The sequence below is a fragment of the Anas platyrhynchos genome, chromosome 3 (assembly GCF_047663525.1).
Source record: "Anas platyrhynchos isolate ZD024472 breed Pekin duck chromosome 3, IASCAAS_PekinDuck_T2T, whole genome shotgun sequence".
Taxonomy (NCBI): domain Eukaryota; kingdom Metazoa; phylum Chordata; class Aves; order Anseriformes; family Anatidae; genus Anas; species Anas platyrhynchos.
The window spans coordinates 57787146-57807365 of record NC_092589.1 but is presented as its reverse complement, the minus strand read 5'-3'; the positions used below and the strand labels follow the sequence as shown (position 1 = coordinate 57807365).

Below are 20220 nucleotides of genomic sequence, written 5' to 3'. Positions count from 1 at the left end.
CTAGCAACAAAGGCAAACAGTTTAAAGGCAGATGAAAAATAAAATAAACACAGTTTTCTCTACAAAGACAGCAGGACTAATAGCCTGCAAAAACGCTTGCAATGACAGCAACACTCAGAAATTTGCTAGCTGGATTTAAAAGTGTCCTTGACCTCTGCTGGGTTCAGAGGCCAGCTGGGTTGCAAAAAGAAACTATTTGCTTCAGGTTTGACTTGCGTGCTTGTGGACAAGTGCAATGTGCTGTTTCCTGTACTAGAAAAAAGATGTTGAAGTAGTGCCAGCATGAAAGAAAACATCACCTTTAAATGGCAGTACAGTGAGCTCGAGTTCGGGGCTGTGTGCAGGGAATTTAATTAAACAGCAGCTCAGATTGAACCTAGGATTTTTTGTATGTAAATATTCTGTTAATTGCAGATCCAAAGCTCCTTATTATTTTATCTAAATGTGAGGAAGTGCTGGGGTGGGAGCCCCCCAAAACCAAACCTGCTTTTAGATTTATAAACACGTTGACTGTGGAAGACTTGGTTAAAGATGTACGATAATGGGAAAAGCACACATGAAATGTTAATGCAGAGTTGTTTTTGGAAAGGATGTTGGGTTGTCAGGAATGAATTGGGGTGGGTGGACGGGGGAGGAGAGATGTGTAACTACCTTCCCTGGCTTCCTTCATGTGGAAGAAGGAAACAGCCACCACTGTGAGTGCTTCAGGCGGTCATCACGCGAGCCTTTGATGTGGTGTGGGGGTCAGGGCACACTGCTGTGAGGGCCTCTCCTCTCAGCTCTTGTACCCTCGTGTGAGATCTTACACAACAGGCAGTGAACTCAGGCACTCTTCCTGCCAAAACACTTCCCAAACTCGTCCCCATCCCCTCCTGTCCCCTCCTGCTTGTTCCTGTCTGAACTCCGTGGCACACCACCCAGCTCAGTCCTGTCAGCATGCTGTTTAGTTGGCCCTCCTGTGAAGTAGTAAGGAACTGATTTGTTTTTAAAAATCTTTACAAAAAAGTTATTTTTCTGCTGGCTCAGCACAGTGAGAAAGTGCAGCCTCACAAATAGCGACTGACATGGATGTTCAGCTGATGTTTCTACCAAGATGCGGTGAGAACACAGGCTGAAATAGCTGGAGATATGCCTGTGGTCTCAGCATCTCTAGAAAACCATATCTCTGTACTTACTCCACTGGCAGTGTCGATGCTTTCTGGAGACATCCCGCTGCTCATAGCACTGTGGGAAGCAGTTCTTTGGCCGCGAGCTGTGAGGACACAACTCTGTCTTTCCACATGTGCTGAGGGAAGGGTAGAAAGGCATCGGAGAGAGATCAGCAGCCGAGTTGGTTAGCCCGCACAGCAGGCCAGATGAGCTGCTGGTAGCGTAAAATTCTCACTCGGGGTGATGTCAGGCTCCAGGTGAATCAGCCAGCTTAGATCCGAAGCAGCCCCGAGCTTGTGGCTGCTTAGGTATGGAGGGAAGTGAAGCCAGACAGCCTTTGAGGAAAAGCCCAGAGTAACTTTGGCTGTGCTTTGCCTCTTGCGAGGTTTTTGACTCAGCTCTAGCAGTGGGTCGCTTGGACCGTCTGAGGGTGTGCTGATTCACTCCCTGGGCTGGCTCCCAAGAGGAGCTGTAGTTTAGCAGCTAGAGCTGCAGGGATTCAGCAGGCTGAGGGCACAAGGACAGCCCAGTATGATTCGCAGCAGGCTACTGGGCTGTCACTTGCTGTGCTCCTTTCAGTTTTTCTTCCAACAAATTCCTGCTGACTATTTCTCATCAAATTCCTGGGAGCTCTGGGAATGGCACATTCCAGTTTTGGTGGCGACATAGCGTACCTATTACGTTTGCCCCCCTTTTGTCGGGACAAACCAGCACCGGGGAGCAGCAAGGACATGGCCTTCCTCTGTTTTCCCTCTCCTCCGCAGGGGCTGCAGCTAGGACAGGTGGTACAGGAGCTTCTGGCCCCACTGAGCAGATGGGGAGTAACTTTGCAGCTAGCTGGAGGAGTGGGAACAGGGCCAAAGGCTTCCACGTGGCACACTTGGCCTGCTTTTATCTCAGCGTCAGTAGTGCATACGTATTAATTGCTGCAAAAGATGCTTTTATTTTTATTCCTGCTTATTACCACATAGGAAGAGGGGCCATGTACTCACTTCAGATTATTTTCAATAGCCAGTGTCTGGGAAGTTTTATCACTTGCCTGTAGATAAAAATATCTGTTGTAAATTTATTGTAGGTATTTTACTCCCCTGTATTAAGACTACATCAAGAAAAGTCAGCCAGCAAGGAAATATTTCCAGTTCTGCAGTTCTGGTTTTCAAATGTGACGTTAAAAATATCATTAGGGAATTTAACAAGATGAGTATGTGCAGCACACTTCTAGGTTGAATTACAGAATTATCCAAAAAGGTTTTAAAACTATAAATAGAAATCTATATACATTGTACTTCAGGGAGATTTATCCCTTAATATTCTGACACATAGCATTAATTTTCAATCCTCAGCCTTTCAAAGCAATTTGGATGCTCTTTCACATGTGCTGCTTTTGTTGTTGTTGTTTCTGTCCTCCCACATCTCTGTTACTGTGCTTGGAGTTTTTTTCCCCGTTTTTGTGGAGAAGTTGCTTGGATCTAGAAGGTGACCTTTGACCTGATGTTTCATATATCTGGAAAATGTAACTGTCTGGAAATTTTCCATTTGCTTCTTTTCACTGGAGTTATTGGGGTTGAGAAGAGAGGAGCAAGCAACCCACGTTGAACTGCAGATCCCTTTTCTTTTGGTCAGAGCCAGCTGTGTTCCAGTCAGAGAGCAGGTATCGAGACGTTTGCAGCCAGATCACTTTCAGACCTGCATGACGGGATTGCTAAGCATTTGTTTATTCCTTTCCATTCCTTTGCCTTACCAAGAAGTTAAACACTAGGCTGGAGAGCAGGAAGTAGTGCAGATGTGTTAATACGGACTGTGTGATGCCAAAATGTAAATTCTTAATTTGCAAACACATTTGTGGGCATAATACAACCATAAGGTCGGGTCCTTACTCAATCTGTAAGCAAAATCCGAGTGCATTTTGACACAAGAAGGAGGTGAAAACAGAGTAGATGTGATTACAGAGGTAAAACCACTGCATTAATGCACCACAGAACACCCCCCACTTGCTTAAATGCCTGTGTAGATGTAGTTGGGGGCCTAGCACAGGTATAGCACGGGCAGTTTAGCCAAGCAAGGTAAAAAGACAGACAGCTAAACAAGCTCTTCCAGGCTCTAAGAAATTAATCCCAAGTGTACAGCTGAAAGAGAGAGCTGGAATAAATGCATGTGGGAGACTGCACCATTGCTCAGGCAAATCTGAAACGTGTGACTTGGCTCATGATCCTCCTCTCCTGTGCACAACATCAAAGGAGCGGGTGGCAGGGTGTGCGTCTCCCAGCTTCCACATTAACATGCTGTTCTGCAAAGGGTTTAGAAGTGCCTGTGCAGGATTAGTACGGTGCTGGCTGTGCTTTTTGCAAAGCCTAGGCAGGGACTCACCACAGGGGAGAGCAGAATACGGCCTTTTGTCCACAGATGCAAAATGACTGGATTTCCCTTGCTCTGGCTTTCTGCAGCAAGGTAACGCTTTGCCTGTGGTGAAATGGGAGTTGCATGGTTCACCCCATAAAAGTTCAGCTCTCTGAACTTTGCAATTGCCGGTCCATGTGTGACTCTGACAACCCGAAGGGCATCACTGCATACATATACCCTTGCAGAAGCCCAGGGGCATTCAAGCTGCAGCTACCTGAGGAGAATCCCCCCGCTAGCCATGCCGGCTGCTTTCAGGCAGCAGCCAGAATCCATCTGAAGTAGCCGCTGCCCACCCTGTTTAGCTCATTGCCAGCAGGAGGCCCAATTAACATTTTGCAACACTGGCAGTTCCATATGGAAACTACCATTCAGCCGCCTACATTTGAACTTCAGCTCTTTCCTTTCATTTAATTAAAACACAATCAAGTCAATTAGCTCATGACAGAGTTTCCCCAAAGTTAAACTCCAGATGTATGGCAAGGCAAAAGCATTCAGATGCCAATTCATTGTGCTGCTCTGAGGTAGATTATAGCTCTCCCGTTTGTCAGTTTATCCTCTGGGGATTAGTTTCATTTTTTCCCCGTCCAAGTAGAAAATAAAAAGAGAAAAAGAAAAAAGACCTGTCTTTCCATCTGGTTTTGGTCAAGAAAAATTGATACAACATTACAGAACTTGAGAGATTTATTGAAAATGACATTGATAGTGTCAGAATGACTTCTGTTTTTTAATGACCACGTCAAACATTTTACCACGCAGTGTCTTGATTTTTTTCCAGTAAGCTCCAGGAATAAGTGGCTTACCATACTCTATAGCGAGTTGATGAGTTATTGTTCTTGTCACTAAATTGGGATAATATACAGCTGCACAAACATGTTGATTTTGCTGGCATGAAAACCGTGACTTCAAACTCTGTTCCCTTTGGCAAGACTGTATAGAAAATTATAACACTGCCAGAAAGAGGTTTTGAGGTCTCAATAAACCAAGATGACTTTTGCAGCACATCCCTGCAGGACAGCTGGGTGCAGTGAGAGGAAGAGAAAAATAACTGAACCAACTAACTGGTAGGTAGAAAGTGTAGAAATCCTGCAGACCTAAATTCACACCTAAGGTAACCTTCAACTGGAGCCATTGCATTTTCAGTTGCATTTCTCAATTCATTCATGATTAGATATGGCAATCCCCTGAGTCACCCATATTGCGATGAAGGTTATACTGACAAAATTTAAGGGTGATGGGGTGATACCACACTAATATTGCAAGTGAGATATCCAGTGCCAGTGAAGATAGTAGGTACTGGTCCTACCATCGCATGTCAGTGTCACTTGGTTCTGTGTCTTTTCCTGCTTAGTGACTCAAGTGATGTACATTCTCTTATAAGCAGAGCCACAATTTTTCTTGCAGAAAGCCCATACTTATTGCATCAACCATGTACATGTGATTTCCCATATCTCCACAAATCAATTAATTTAGCTACCCAAGTACAGCATCACCTTCTTCCAGCTCTTGCTGTTGGCTGAAAGGCTTCCAAACTGCTTTTTGCAGAGGACCAGGTAGGGTGTTCTTTGAGAGGGAAAGGACAGGAGGTTTCGGTGCTATTCATTTGGGAAGGAGGAGGAACCCAAGTCTTCTGCCTGCCCATTTGCCTACTCTAGGCAAATGCATGCTCGTTTAGTGGATTAATTTGGGCTTAGGCACATGGTATGTGCTAGGCTGTTTAGTGCTGTCAGGTTCATGGCTACAATTTCATGGTATTCTGGCTGCAGCTGATTTAGGCTGTCTGCCCAGACCAATCTGGCCCATGCCACAGCTCTCTCCTTATCCGATCCTGACACTTCAAGCGTCTGTAGGATTTTACTGAAGACTATATCACTACAGTGGCCCAGACTAAAAATAATCCTTTAAAAAAGGAAAGAGGGTAGAAAGGGGAGACAATTTTGGTCTGGATCATTGAGATCTACTTGAGATCAAGCCCAATGAACAGTTGTATTTTTTTACAACTGAAAGGATGGAATATTTTTTTTAGGGTCAGGAATGAGCAGACAGAAGAGTAGAGAAGAAAATTCCTTCATCACCAAAGCCGGTCTGCTGTGAGAGTCTGGTCTGGGCTTATATTTTATGTGCAGTACAGCAGAGTTTTCAGATAATTTTAATCTCATGACTTGCAGCACCTGCACTTTCAGAGTCAGGGCACTTCTGATCAGAGTTCCTCAGGTTCCCAATAGTACAATTCTTGGCCTAGGGACCTAAGTTCTGCCTTATTTCTTTTGTTGGGTGTAACCGTAAGAGCTTTTTTACTCCAGGATAAAAAGAATTATTGTGACAAGAATAAATTAAAATTTGCTTAGAGGCATTGATTCCAGTGTACTTGTTATTTAAACCACCTTTCAGATGAGAATTATTAATCAGTAGTTTTGAAAGATATTTCATACTAACAGCAAAGTCTACCTAATAAACTCCTTCTCATTGGGACTCAATGTGAATATGGACTAATTAAAGCTATTCAGATTCAATAAAGGACTCTTTGAACGACAATCTGAGTATACACCTACCAGCTACTTAAGCTACCTGGGTTTTATCTTTGTTAAATCATCACTGACAGAAGTTACTAGCAATAAACTACAAGCAACAAATTATGATCCATTACCTATTAAAATGTGGTTCTACTAGAAAAAGAATACCATAACAACACTATATATATTTATATATATAATCTGCATGACTCTGATTATCCAATAGTGAGGTTAGGTTCTTCTGCTGGCTTTCCACTTTCACTACCAAGAGTAAAAAGTACAGTACAACCTATTGCATAAGTATAGACCTCTTCTTTTGGTCATGAATTATCTTTAACCCAAATCTTTAAAAAGAAATGGTCTGAATGCATTCTAGACCAAAAGGCATGGAACCAGTAGGATCACAGCTATTTATTTCAAAGGAATTTATGGTGGACTTGCTTGAAACAATTTGATGGATAGTTTTTGTTGCATTTTGGAATATGAGTTCTAAGTTCATACCTGAAGAAGGTATTTGCGTGTTTCAGTGCTGACGTGAACATCTCAGTGCTGAAATGCACTGTGCTATGGAAAAACTGCATATAATCCATGCTGCTGCTCCAGCCACACAATACCTCTGGAGATCATTCATAGCAGAAAAGTGTCTCCCAGGCAGCTGCAGAGATCAAAGTTGTTTCTTGCAAGTAGCCTTGCTAGGATCAGATGTGTTCAGGCATTTCCATCTTTGGTTGTTTATAGGAAAGTTAAGGTCATCCCTAAACCAATCTAATCTTTGCTGGCTGCTTGGAAGCTCAGGGAAGGGCTTTTTATTTCTTTCTTCGAGTCTGTGCCAGTGTTATTTGGCTTTGCAGTGTCTCAGTGACATAGTTGGTCTTTTACAACACGATTTCCTCTTGGAGATTATGATATAATGCTTGGGATGACATCAACAGGAATGGTTAATAGACTTACAGGATGATGTTCTTTGACTTATTTCCCTTGCATCTTCTGCTACCTGGAGTAATAGGTCCCTGATGGTACTGATTTAAATGTTACCCTCTAGCTAACAAGAAAGGTCAGAAACAGACGTGTCAAGCAGTGCAGAAATCAAATGCCTCGAGCCTTTCAAATTACTTGACTGAAGCACTGCTGGTACCAGTGCATTGTCTCAGTTTATTCAGACAATGTCTACATTGGCAGGCACTGCAGTGTGGTGGAAATGAGTGTGTAAAGTAAAACAGTTGCAGCTGTTTTGGTTTTAGCTGGCTGTAGCCTGGTACCCCAGACTGATTGCTCCTCAGCACATGGAGCACGAGATGCCTTCCTGGAGTTCATCTTCCAGTTCAGTTGCATGCTTAACAAAACTTGTTCATGCTCTTTGTAGCTGCTGTGAAATACAAAGCAAAGCTCAGCAAGTGGAAGCAGCCTGGAGGTATCCTTTGGAAGCAAGTCCTGATGCAAACAGTAACACTGAGAGAGGCACACAGTTGCTTACAGTGAGTGGGGAACTTACAGTGAGCTCAGAACTCATCCAGGAACTTAGAGCTAGAATTTAGATATCTAAAGCTCCAGTGATAACCCTTTTGTTTTTACTTTGTTTCTTAAACTCCATCTTGTAACATCCTTATTCTTGGACTCTCAGTTCAGAAGAACGTACATATAATTCTCCAAACCACCCTTTTTTGTCCCCTGGAATCAAAGCACGAATGGCATTGGAGCACTGTCAGTACTTTCCATAAAGGAAGTCAAGTGAAATAGTACGCAAGCTCAAAATGTGTCTGGCTAGCCAACAATAAAAGCTATTTCTTCTTTAAAAACAAACTTCATTTAAATGAACCTTCTTACGTTTTCTCCAATATTCGTATAAGACACTTAACCTTTAGATGTAAAATCTGCATCTAGGATAAAGGACAGAGTTATAACAAAATAGATTATGCAGTGTATTATATGCAGTATATAGTACAGTCAGAAGTCCTAATGTCAAACTTAAAAATTATGTTTGTTGAAGGCAATGGAATGACTCATTGGCTTTCTGATGATGGTGGGAAGAAGGGAGGTCTTCAAGACCCTGTACAAATAGAAAGAATAACACAAGTGACTAAATTCCTCATCTTGGAAAACTAAGGTGTTTCCTTTCATCTGAGTGAAAGTGTATAGTGCTTATAATGATTAATAGAAGGTACATAAGCTCTCTGAGGTGAAAAATACACTCCTTTATTCCTAAATAATACATGACCTACAAAGCAAACAGTGTAAATCTTAAACGCCACTTTCCTGCTGAGTGTTTCACAGATGAGAACTAACAGCTTTTGAAAAGATCTTTCCATATATGCTGTGGAACGTCATTGCTGAAATTCTTTTTTTTTTTTCCTCTAGGCAACTTATTAGTTGCTAAAATATGCTACCTTACGATTGCTTTTGAATTTAAATACGTCATTTTTCCTAGAAGTGTTACTTTATCTCAGATTATTTCTAAGGCCAACCTATGATGTTTGGCCATGCTTATTCTTTTTTTTTTTTTTTCAGATACATATTTAGATCCCTTTTTTCCAAATGAAGGAAGTGGTACAAGGTCAATGGATGAGTAAATTCCCAATTATGAGCGCTTACGGAGCTCATTTGATAGACTCCTCATGTTTTATGGTCAGAAGGAGTTAATGTTGAGTCCCCTTTCTAAGAGATGCAGTCTTCCTAGACAGAATTATTCACCACTAAATTGATCCTTTTTTTTTTTTTTTTTTTTTTGGTATGATGGCTAATTTGAAGCAGGCAGATTTCTTTAGCGGGGATGAATATCATTATTTCAGAGTTAAATATTTTCAGCAGAGGGCAGAGGAAGGAGTGATCCAAATCCATGTTTCTCTATGGGGAACTATTGGAGCCATAATCCTCCAGTCCCTCTGGCAGGCACAGGAGAAAAAATTCAGATGAGCCTTTTGTGAAAGTGGTTGCCTGCACCAGGCTGGACTCCATGACCCAGGAGGAGTTGAAAAGAGCTATGTTCTAGTATTTATAAAGACCGTGCTGTCTATCACCAGGGCGCAGGCTCTTCACATCAATAACCCAGCCTTTCAAAGCCAGTGAAGACAAGAACATGGGTTTTGTCCTGCTGCAGCCAAGGAGCGGGTAGCCTTTCACTAATGAGCTCATGGACTGCCTCTGCAAATGAGATAATGCTTGGCTCCTGTCCCGGGACAAAACTCTTCAGCCACCAGATCCTCATCTCTTTCCTTCAGCACCTCGCTCCTGATTCTTTGGGCTTGCTAGCACAGATTTCACAAGCAGCTGTGGTTTTCCACAGCCCTGAGTGCCGCAGAAGCATTGACTGGGAGGTGACTTAGTCCAGCCTCTCGCTGTGAGCGGGATTACTCCTGGCAGGAGATGAGGGCAGCCCTGACTAAGCCCTGGAAACCTCCAAAGGCAGAGATTCCCCACCCTGCACCCTCCTCCTGGAAGTGCATTCTTTATGTCCATCCAACCTGGCTCTCCCCAGCCACCATCTGCGGGCCTTGCACCTCCTCATGTCATCTGGAATTGCCAAGAAAAAGTCAGTTCTCTTTTCTTTGTAACTACCCTTCGAGTAATTCTCCCTTACGTCCACAGTTTGCAGCAGAGGCTTCAGTATTCAATACGGGATTATACTCCACAGGCAGTGACTGCAAACCTGCAGTGAAATGCAATCTCTAATTGCAGACAGGGCACCCCTGCAGAGGTCCTGCTGCTGCTTCACACCTCTCTCTTCCTGCCAAGCTGCTTGCTGGCTTGTGTTGGTGGTCTTCTGATCCCCAGACTCCCAGACCCACCTCTTAGGGGCTCATCCGCTGTATGGGAGTGTCATCTTAAACCTCCCAAAGGATCACCCTGAAAACATTTTCCAGGATGTGCAAGCAAGGAAGATGGGGTTTTGTACCCATGCGATCCATAGACCTAGCCTGGCCCTTACCAAAATCATGGCTTTTTACATTTAAAGCCTGTTTCAGTACCTTTCTTCTGTCTTATCTCTCTCTGTGTTATAGACCAAGAAGTACCCAAGGAAAACACTTGGGAAAAAAACTTTCGATTTTGATGTATCTGAATAACAGTAATTTCTGCTGGAAAAGTTTTCTTAAGCTGTTTGCTCCATCTCTCTGAGAGTGCAGAATTTGTTGCATTTTATGGCATAACTCAGATTTATTGATTTGAATGCTATCATTTTCATACAGAGTCATCTCTGATTTTAACTTCATAAATTTCAATGAAGTTATACAATGGATCTTTTTTTTTCCCAGTACTTCGTTTCAAGACATTGGGAATGAAGTTTCTTGGACTCTGATTGCATGACATCAGCTTTCTCACAGAAAAGATATTTTTTTTTAGCATCCTAGATCAATCTAAAGTCTAGGACAAATATAGGTCTCATTAAATGCCATTTGTCTGAGAAACAGAGTAATAAGATTTCACTACGATGTTATGTGTCTGAATACAGATCTTCTTAGCAGCTAAGACACAGCACCAGGATTTAGGAAGTCATTTTGACAAATGTGAAATTAAAAACTTAACTGTTCCATGCCTCATATTTTCCATCTGTAAAATGGGAGCAGTGATATTTTGTTCTTTGAATAGCACTTTCTGATTTAATGGTCCATGATTATCATTATTACTGTTGACAGTGGCATCAGCTCTGTTCCAAATTGGTTATAATTGGAATGTTTAGATGAATGACAGCAATTACAGGGCCATTATGCTGCAAACATTTAAGCCTGTGATTAATTTCATGTATGTAAGTAATCACGGTTACTTCAGTGAAGCTACTCACGTGAATAAAATTAAGCTCATTTGAAGTGTCTGCAGGATCAGGAGTGGAATGCTCTAAGAAACCTTAGTTCTTAAATAGAAATAAATAATAGACTTCTCAGGGAAATTTCTGGGAAATTTATTTGAACTCTATGTTGCTGCGTGTTGTTCAACAAGTGCTAATTTTGTTCACAAAACTCAGTGTTACAGCCATTGATTATAAATATTGGCTTTGATATCACTCAATATGTTTTTGCAGAAAAGTAATCCTTCTTTAAATTTTGGCTACAGCCCAAAAGCTTATTGTTAAATACATTTTCTTGGTATGAAGCCTGACTCATGGCATGCTCCACTGTGCGTGACTGATTACCAGGGATATCAAACTGAACTATTTCCATTCTGCTGCCAGCACAGTTATCATTAGAGCTCTTTTAAAAAGGGATGTGTTTTACTCCAAAGAAACGGTTTATGTTTTTACATTGTGCGGATTTTGTTTTCTGTATCATGATAGCTAGTTATTCAGCTTTACCAAAGATAGAGAAAATGTCACACAAACATGTATTGAAAGGAGTTCTTCAATGGTGATGAGGAACCAGAGAAGCGTGCACGTGGCGGAGGCGTGTTGTCAGCAGCCTGCTCTGGCTGGCTCTAGTGGGGATGCTGAGCAGAAATGAAGCATGGGGCTAGCTAAGGTGAGGACTGGCTTCTGACTACAGGTGTGATAAAATGCCTGTTGACTGCCTTCTGGAAGAGAAAAATGGGGACTGCCCCACAGCCTTTTGCAGTCTGATAACGGAGTGCTTTATCTGTTAGCTACCACTTTGCTTTCCATCCTTCAGTTACCTTTGCTTTTTTTTGTTTGTTTTTTAGTTGATGGCTTGGATAAGGCTTCAATCGCTAACTCCGATGGACCAGCCCCAGGATCGCAAACTCCCCCCTTCAAGAGAAAGGGCAAACTCTCTACCATTGGCAAAATCTTTAAACCTTGGAAATGGAGGAAGAAGAAGACCAGTGACAAATTCAGAGAAACATCGGCAGGTATGCACGTGGCCCTTTGGTGACAAATAGTAAGAAACACTGTAATAGCTTTGAGGATAATACTTGAAAAGGTCTTAGATGGCAGAAATTATTTAAGCACAGTATTTTGCATATACAAAAACTGTTTGATTCTTGGCAAGGAAAACCTTACTCAGCTTCTGTCCTGAACCTGTCACCAAAAATGTGCAATTTGTTCATTTAACATTCATTATATATTATATTCTTTTGATGTTGAAAGTGTTATTTTTAATGAAGAAACACTAGACTGTATGCTACATGTTCTCAGGAATGTTGGAAGTGTCTGTGTCTTCTCCTAATGGCCAGTGGCTTGGGTTATGAAACAAACCTTGCCTTCATGGAGACAGAAGTTTGGTCTGTTCAGAGGTGAGAAGCAGATGTGATCATGCCCAGCAAGAGAACAAGGATCAGATTTGTAACCACTGCCTTTGTACTGGCTGCTCAGCCTCTTCACTCCCCAACTGGATAGGCTTGAAGAACAGTCTGAAATAAAATGCTGTGACTGAGTTACGTTCCTTCTGAAAATGAGCAAGATGGAAGGCTGGGATTTGGTCACCTGAACACAGGTACTTGGTACCGCTTGAGGTGCTCTGGACATCCTGGCTGCTCTCCCTAAAGGTTTTGCATTATGTTTGCCATCCCTTTGCAGATATCCCCAAAATCTTGGGGCAACTCAAGTGGCTGTAGAAAGTCATGCTTAGTAAACTGAACCCAACCATGCATGTATGTCTCTGTGTGTCATAGCTCTGTCCAAGCTTTCTCCAGAAAAATCCCAAAGTTCTATTTTGGGATTCAGATATTTGATGCTATGCTTTTCTCAACTTGAGCTTTATCAGAGTCCATGGAGCATCTATGGGCTTTTCAGATCCATTTCCACAAGTCCACTGTCTTCTATGCCTTTAGGTTAGAAAACCAGTATTAACCTCCCCAAATGTCCCTAGTAGGCTCTTCTGAACTGTCAGGAGTACACTGTTTTATATTTTAAACCCAGCAAATGATAACAATTACAGAAAGGAACTCTGTTTTTGCAGAGTAACTACTAAAACATGTTATAACTACTCAGAAGGCAAAAAGAAGCCATCTTTTTCCTCTGGGTACCCTGTGACAACCCCACCACAATTTGTTTTACTACTGCAATCAAAAAGTTCCCCTAAGCCTGATAACTCCTGCCTTGCTTCCAGTTTTCTTCAGCTTTCCTAGTACTTTTATCATATTTCTAGGGCAAAGATCTTCCTAGTTAATCACTCCTGCAGCTACATTTAGGGAGGTACATGGTCTAATATGCACCAAATTCTTCAGAGTAATCCGTATTTTTATTGCTGTATACAGACATTCCCCAAGCTGTCACCAAACATTACCTTATGTTAAACTGTTAAGCCATTAAATAATAATGCATGTGTTATTTTGCAGTTATTTTTTACAAATTAATATCTGGTACATTTATGTTAAATACAGTATTTCTTACATTATGCTATCTTTCGCAGCCTCAATACAATCATACAAGCATGACATCAATTCATGTAATACCAAGGCAAAACACACGTTCATATTTCTTTTACAAAAGGAGGAAATGAGGCACAAAGTGATTGAGCTCAGCATTTCCAAAAGTACCTGCGTAGTTACTTGTTTATACTTAATTTGCTTGTGTTGTTTATGATAGCATAGTCCCTGAAGTCCTTCAATAGGTGTGACGAATCTACAGGTCCCATTGGCACTGACTTCAGATGAAGTTATTCAGGATGAAGGCATCTTAGATTGAGCACCTGAACGCTGGAGATGCCTAACAGTTGATGGAATGAACAGAAAAAAAATAAATAGTTTCAGAACTGTAATAAAAATCTGGGTTTAAAATTATGCTATAGGTATAAATAAACTCCAAGTCACAAAATGCCTTTTTCAAGTGCTGTACAGCAACACCAGTTGTTAATAAGGGATGCTACCTCTTTCATTGAAGTTTGCTGCATTTATATGCATGAGAGCTACAATATTGTTTGCATTACAGCAGAATATATTGAGCACTTTAGATTGAGTCTCTGATTTTGCCCCTGTGTGCTCTCAATGCATAGCTGTGTTTATTACTCTAAAGGAGGTAATTACTGGGAAGCAGAGTCTATCTCAACTACCTTATAGCTAATTTTTAAGGGGGTATTCTGTCTTCTCAGTTAGCTCAGCTGTGTCAGCTTGCTTCCACTGCCTCCTGAGCAGTGGCACCAGTTCTGTGATGAGTAGATAGCAAACCTGATCCAGCAGAAAGCTAATACAGTGAACCATAACAAGAAGTAGCAGTTTTTAATTTTCTGCAAAGGTTACCACTTGCACTTGTGGTCTTGGGTTGTGATAACTGTCAATAGAGCATACTGAAGCAGAGAGAAAACACAGAGACACTCTTCGGAAGACTTAAAATTCAGACAACTGATTATTTTTATTTCAACTGCGGTTATGCATCACTGTCTTTCAGGTCTGGAAACTAAAAAATTAATGTAGATTTCCTTGTCTGTTCTTCCAAGGTTAGAGTTTTATTTTTGTGATAAATTTTTTCTTCGAAATGGGGAGCACCAGTGTGCAAACAGAAATCCATAAAAGTTAGGAGAATTTGCACTACGAATCAGCAGAAGACTAATAGAGTCAGTGGTGAAAGATCAATGCAGTCCATAGATCATGTAACCAGGAGCTCTTTTGGTCAATTGAATACGTGACTGTATATAATTATGTATTGAAAAGTGGAAGTTAATTATCGGCACAAATGTAGTATCTCTGTAAATGTTATAGGGCATGAGAAAAGTTCAGTGCAGGAGGAGGTAACAGTTAACTAATTAAAGTCCCCACTCTAAGTTCAGTCACAGGACTTTATATTTAATAGTTCTTTTTGAAAAAAAAGTCTACTAGCACAACTGATTTACTAGAGTGACTAATGTATCTTGTGTTGAATATCTTTATATATACTTTTAAATTATCCTTACAAAAAATCATTTTTTATATCACCGTTTAGATAACATCCTGCTAGATAACCATGTAGTGTGTACCCAAGCTTTATACTGTAAAGGCTGCTCTTATGTTTAATAACATAAAGTAATGTAAAACTCAGCTAGTAAAACACAAAACCATTCTAATAATCTAAATTATATAAACTACAAATTCAATGCATGTTTTGGTGAACAGAACATGATTTTATATGCAAGCTTGGGAACTTATTATATTTTTTCATTATTCAGTAGACTGTTTTTATTTTCTCTAAAGAGTCCATATGCTCCATTTTTTAATAAGGATTTAATGATCTATCCCACTATGCTGTAACACTTCACTCATTTGAGTGGGATTGTACTAATGTAGTGATACAGGGAATAAATTTCAGGTTTTGAAAGCTTTTGTATTCTTTTGTATGTTCAGTATATCATCAGCTTGTATTTGTAAGGTTACATGCATTTTGCCAACCATCACAGTATTTAGTGCTTTTTTTTCTATAAAAGTGCTGGGAGTTATGTAATATGTAATATCTGAATGTCTCAACTTTCACCTAAGAAATAGCAAGTCTGGTTTTCTAAGCTGGGGAGATGAAAAAGTAAACCTGGATGACAAGAATTGTAAGTTTTAAAAGTAAATGAAAGGTTCCCAAATCAATTTCCCTCTACTTGTCATGTTGGAGTTTTACCCCTTGTGGCTCTCCAAGATGTAAGCTTTGGCTAGATGAAAGCAGCACCTAATTGACTATACTGACTAATCTCTGCAGAGTGAAGATTCTGAGCACATCTTCAAGGCAAATTTAGTTCATAGTCTTGTTTAGATGTTATTGTCGTTTACTCTCTTGTCTACCATCAGAACTATTTCTTCCAAGCCTGGCTGTACTGGTCTTATGCTAGTAGCCTGTTTTGAGCTAGATACATCTTTCATTCATCCTGATTGCCTACTAATAATACTGGTAGTGCTGGCAGGAGTGCACCAGCATAAGTTGTTTGTGTTGACTTCCAGTGTATTCCTGCAGTTCCTCCTCTGTTTGGCCAGAAATACAGATGACCTCCTCACATAATTCCCTACAGAGAAATGACAGGGGTAAATCCTGCTGTTTCTGCAGCACTAAGGGACTGTGTCCTCAGAAATCCCAGAAACAGACAGGGTGCCAGCCCCAGCTGCATCATGAATGAGCTATAGCTACTCAGTGCAAATTGGGTTAGCCTGCACTGAAAGCATATCTTGACGTGCCTGGGGGTTATTTTGCTGTCAGGAAACCCCAGAGCTGTAGGGAGATACTCATTTGTTTTAAGTTCTATGTAAGGAAGGTATGGAACCACTTACGTTTGTATACGTCTTTCCTGTGAGGCTGGAATTTGAAATGAAAACCAATTTGGATTGCACTCATCCTGCTTCAGATGGTTGTTTCAGGGAAAAAAAAAAAAAAAAAAAAAGTTATCCTTTTATTTCTTGAGGAAACAGACCCAGGGCCAACAGAGATTAAAATGTTGCATTTACTTGGCAAGTCGCCCCGTGTTGCTGGTTAATTGACACAGCAGAAGAAACTTGCTTATCTAATATGAGGATGGGGAAAACATCCGTACAAAATAAAATTCCTACAGGAAATCCTCTTCCTCAGACAACGCAGACAGAGATATATTTACATTGCAGAACAGGGTGTTTGTATACGTGTATCTCACATGCAGGAGGCTAATCTCTTGTTCTGAAACCATGGTAGACAGTATGATGGTTGTTGCTTATACTGCTTATTCTTAACAAGGCTGAAACTTAATAAGTATGGGTGCAGGTGAAGAAAGCATTTCTTCTAAGACAGAATATGGGATATTGGAAAGAATTTCTGTTGCTGTAACTGGGTTTCAGTCAGCTTTTGGAAAGGTTCTTGTTACAGATTTGACAGGGCTGGACCATGCAGTGTGTTGACAAAATCTCATGTGCCTGTATTATGCTAGCAACTGAAAGATATTCATAAACAGCAAATACCACGAACAATAAAAAACATGGAGAACTAGATGTGATGTGGAAGTATTTGGGCCAATGTAGGAGTGATGGTTGGATTTTTTTCCTTCAGCAACATATTTTCCATGCTGCATCTCAGAAAATCTGTTCTCAAGGCACTGGTTGTATACTTTCTGCCCATAGGGATTTCAAAATTAAGTAAAATCAAACAAGAGATTGCATTATCTCAAAGGGCTTCTTCCCATTCCCTGTCTCAATATGTTACTCTGAAGGCAAGCAAGGCAACAGTTTATGTCTTGGCATGAAGTAGATGCCACTTCAAAGCCCTGGTGTGGTGGTATGTGCAGACAGGGAGCAGGAGGCAATTTTAGCTCTTACTGGGTCAGAGAAAAATTAAAAATCGGAATTCTCTCTTGCTTCTCTTGGACGGGCAAAACTAATGACTGGAGAATATCCAGAATCTCACATTGCTATTTAAATAAGAGGATAGTTTTTTAAACTGCTTGAGGTTTGTAGCTGCTGAAGACTTCTCTTTTGAGGAGGCAGTTAGGAAGTGATGGAAACTGCCTTTTGAGGTAGACTGTTATTTTTATTGGGATTACTATTATTTATATTGGGCTAAAAATACACATTTGTGGGATCCCTTGGATGAGTAAAATTTGTCAAGTAAATGAAGGCTGCAGTTCAAGGCAACGTACAGTGTGATAAATTGACATGTTTTCTGGTAGTTACACCTGAAGTCAGTGGAAACTTCCCTCTTGATTGCAGCAGGAGAAAGATTTTGACTTGAGGTTTTTTAAATCTACTGGAGAATGATGTCTGAGAGCTAAGCCTGCCTCACCTCCAACTTCCTCAGCAGGAAAGGGATGGTAACCAATTACACTTAGGACTCATTTGTGTAATTGATCTCACTATGCACATGTACACAGGTGGAGAAATTTTTATTCCCATTTCATTATTGCCTAGTGTTATAGACAATATATTACTGTTAATGTTGGAAAGTGTGCATATATGTAATATTTCTATATACACGTATATACTTAGATATCACAGATGCCTATAAGATTTATATATATTTTTATATATATTTATACACACACACACATTATTATTATAGAATCACAGAATGGTTTGGGTTGGAAGGGACCTTAAAGACCATCCAGTTCCAACCCCCCTGCCATGGGCAGGGACACCTCCCGCTAGACCAGGTTGCTCAAGCCTCATCCAACCCAGCATCCAACACTGAAGGGGCACACAGTGAAGGGGCATCCACAGCTTCTCTGGGCAGCCTGTGCCAGGGCCTCACCACAGTCTGAGTAAAGAATTTCTTCTAAATATCTAATCTAAAGCTACACTTTCTTAGTTTAAAACCACTACTTCTTGTCCTATCACTATACTCCCTGACAAAGAGTCCCTCCCCATGTTTCTTGTAGGCCCCTTTTAGGTACTAGAAGGCCACAGTGAGGTTTCCCTGAAGCTTTCTCTTCTCCAGGCTGAACAACCCCACCTCCCTCAGCCTCTCTTCATAGGAAGGGTACTAAAGCCTCTGGATCATCTTTGTGGCCATCCTCTGGACTCGTTCTAATACATCTATGTCCTTCTTGTGCTGGGAGCCCCAGAGTTGAATGTAGTATCCTAGGTGGGGTCTCACAAGAGCTGATACACCTGTGACAGAAAAGATTTGTGTTAATAAGATCAGTGGGTTACTCAGCTTAAGGATGTCCACTTCGTGGTGGTACAGCTAACAATATTTGTCATATATTTCTTCAAGGATAGTACTAGCCTTCTGCTCCTAAGTGGGGAATAGGTAATAACCTGTAAGATCAGAGATTGCAGGAATGAAGATCAGAAAGAAAGAGACAAAGGTGTGCTTATGGGAGAAGCACATGAAAATTGTATGGCAAGTTCTGATAGAAGAAGGAAAGAAGAGAGTTAGGTCTGGAAACTAGAGAGGATTAGCTCTTTCAAGTGAAGGAGAAAGTCCCTGATGAAGTTGTTACAGAGGTGATGAGAGGAGGGAGCATGCCAAGAGGGGCAGTGGTGTAAGCACCAAACTACAGTCCTCCTCCTGTACCGAATTCAGGAGACTTAAGTGTTTCAAAGGTGACAAATAGTGATACCTATCCCAGGTGGTTCAGATAGATGATAACTGTTTCTACAGTTGTCTATGGCATTAGCTCAGCAGGAGATCACCTATGCTTATGACTTTCTTTCTGTTGACTTTATAAATAACAATTCAACTAGAATTCCTATGGCTTCTATTGTTGGGTGGTTGTTGTTGTTGTTTGTTTATTGTGTTTGTTGGTGGTGGTTGAATTATCACAATTTTAAGTGGGAAATTATACCTGAAAATTTACCTTGAATTATACACTTTTTAAATGTCAACAATGTTTGATAATATGACTCAATTATGCTATGGCCAAAAGTTGCCCAATTTGCATCTCACATGGGCATCAAGGAGAAGAATTTGCTTTCTTTGATTCAGTTTGGTAAAACTAATAGTTTTCTGTTCAAATTAATGTTTAGGTTGCTCCTCATATTAGGTCACAGCCACAGTCAAAAGGTAAGGTAAAGTTAAAAATTTAGTCAAAGAAACCATTCACTGAACACAGTGCAGTCTGTATACTAAATGAGGCAGGGGTGGCAAAGGTAAAACATAACAAGCAAATAAAAGCAGCACCATCTGCACACTTGTCAGCCCTCATTGAAACATTTTTTAACTTCTGAATGCTTGACTTTGTAAAAAAAGAACATTATTTTAGGAGAGTTTACTGAAACATAACAGTAGCCTAGTGTGATCTGCACAACTAAATAGTTTGAGACCCTTAAAGCTCAGTGCAGTTGGGCTAGATAATCAAAATAGTTGTTTGTGAAATGTTATATAGTCCAAAGACTTTAATAAGCATTAAATAATGAGTCCACCTGTCTAAACAGCAACCAGTACAGGTTCATAAGTAGACAGTCTACTCATTCCTCTTACACAAGAGTACATATTTTTGATCACTTTTATTTAAATTTAAATTCTGCCTGTTTGTAGGAATTAAAATATATTCATAATGAAAGCTAGTGAATTTTAAGTAAATTATCTTTTTAAGCTGAATTAACTGAGCTTTATCAGTTTAAATAAAAACAACACTTGTGGCTAGCATTTTAGATGATTAAGGATTGGGGCTTAAGCTGCTTATCTGTTCATAAATTTTCTAATCTGTAAAATGGAGATAGTTATATCTAAGGGATGTCACAAGACCTATATAATGTTAATAAAATGCTTTGAGGTCTTCCAGTGGAAGTGTAAGGAGTTAATGTCTTTTAATTCCATGTGACATTTTCCATGACTCTTCATTGTTTAGTTTGGTACAATTATTAATTCAGTGTTGTAGAAAAGAAAAACAAAAAACAAAAAAAAAACAAAACAAAACAAAAAAAAAAA

At 40.4% G+C, this 20220-nt stretch overlaps 1 protein-coding gene across 4 annotated transcripts in view; it reads left to right on the top strand.

Moving 5' to 3' along the window:
- PHACTR2 (phosphatase and actin regulator 2) overlaps positions 1-20220 on the top strand; it is a 136425-nt gene that overhangs the window by 71543 nt on the left and 44662 nt on the right. For all 4 annotated transcript variants that reach the window (XM_027454416.3, XM_072035957.1, XM_013106831.5 and 1 more), the window contains exon 2: positions 11682-11849. In XM_027454416.3, the coding sequence (XP_027310217.2) occupies positions 11682-11849 (168 nt within the window). The remainder of the gene's footprint in view (positions 1-11681; positions 11850-20220) is intronic.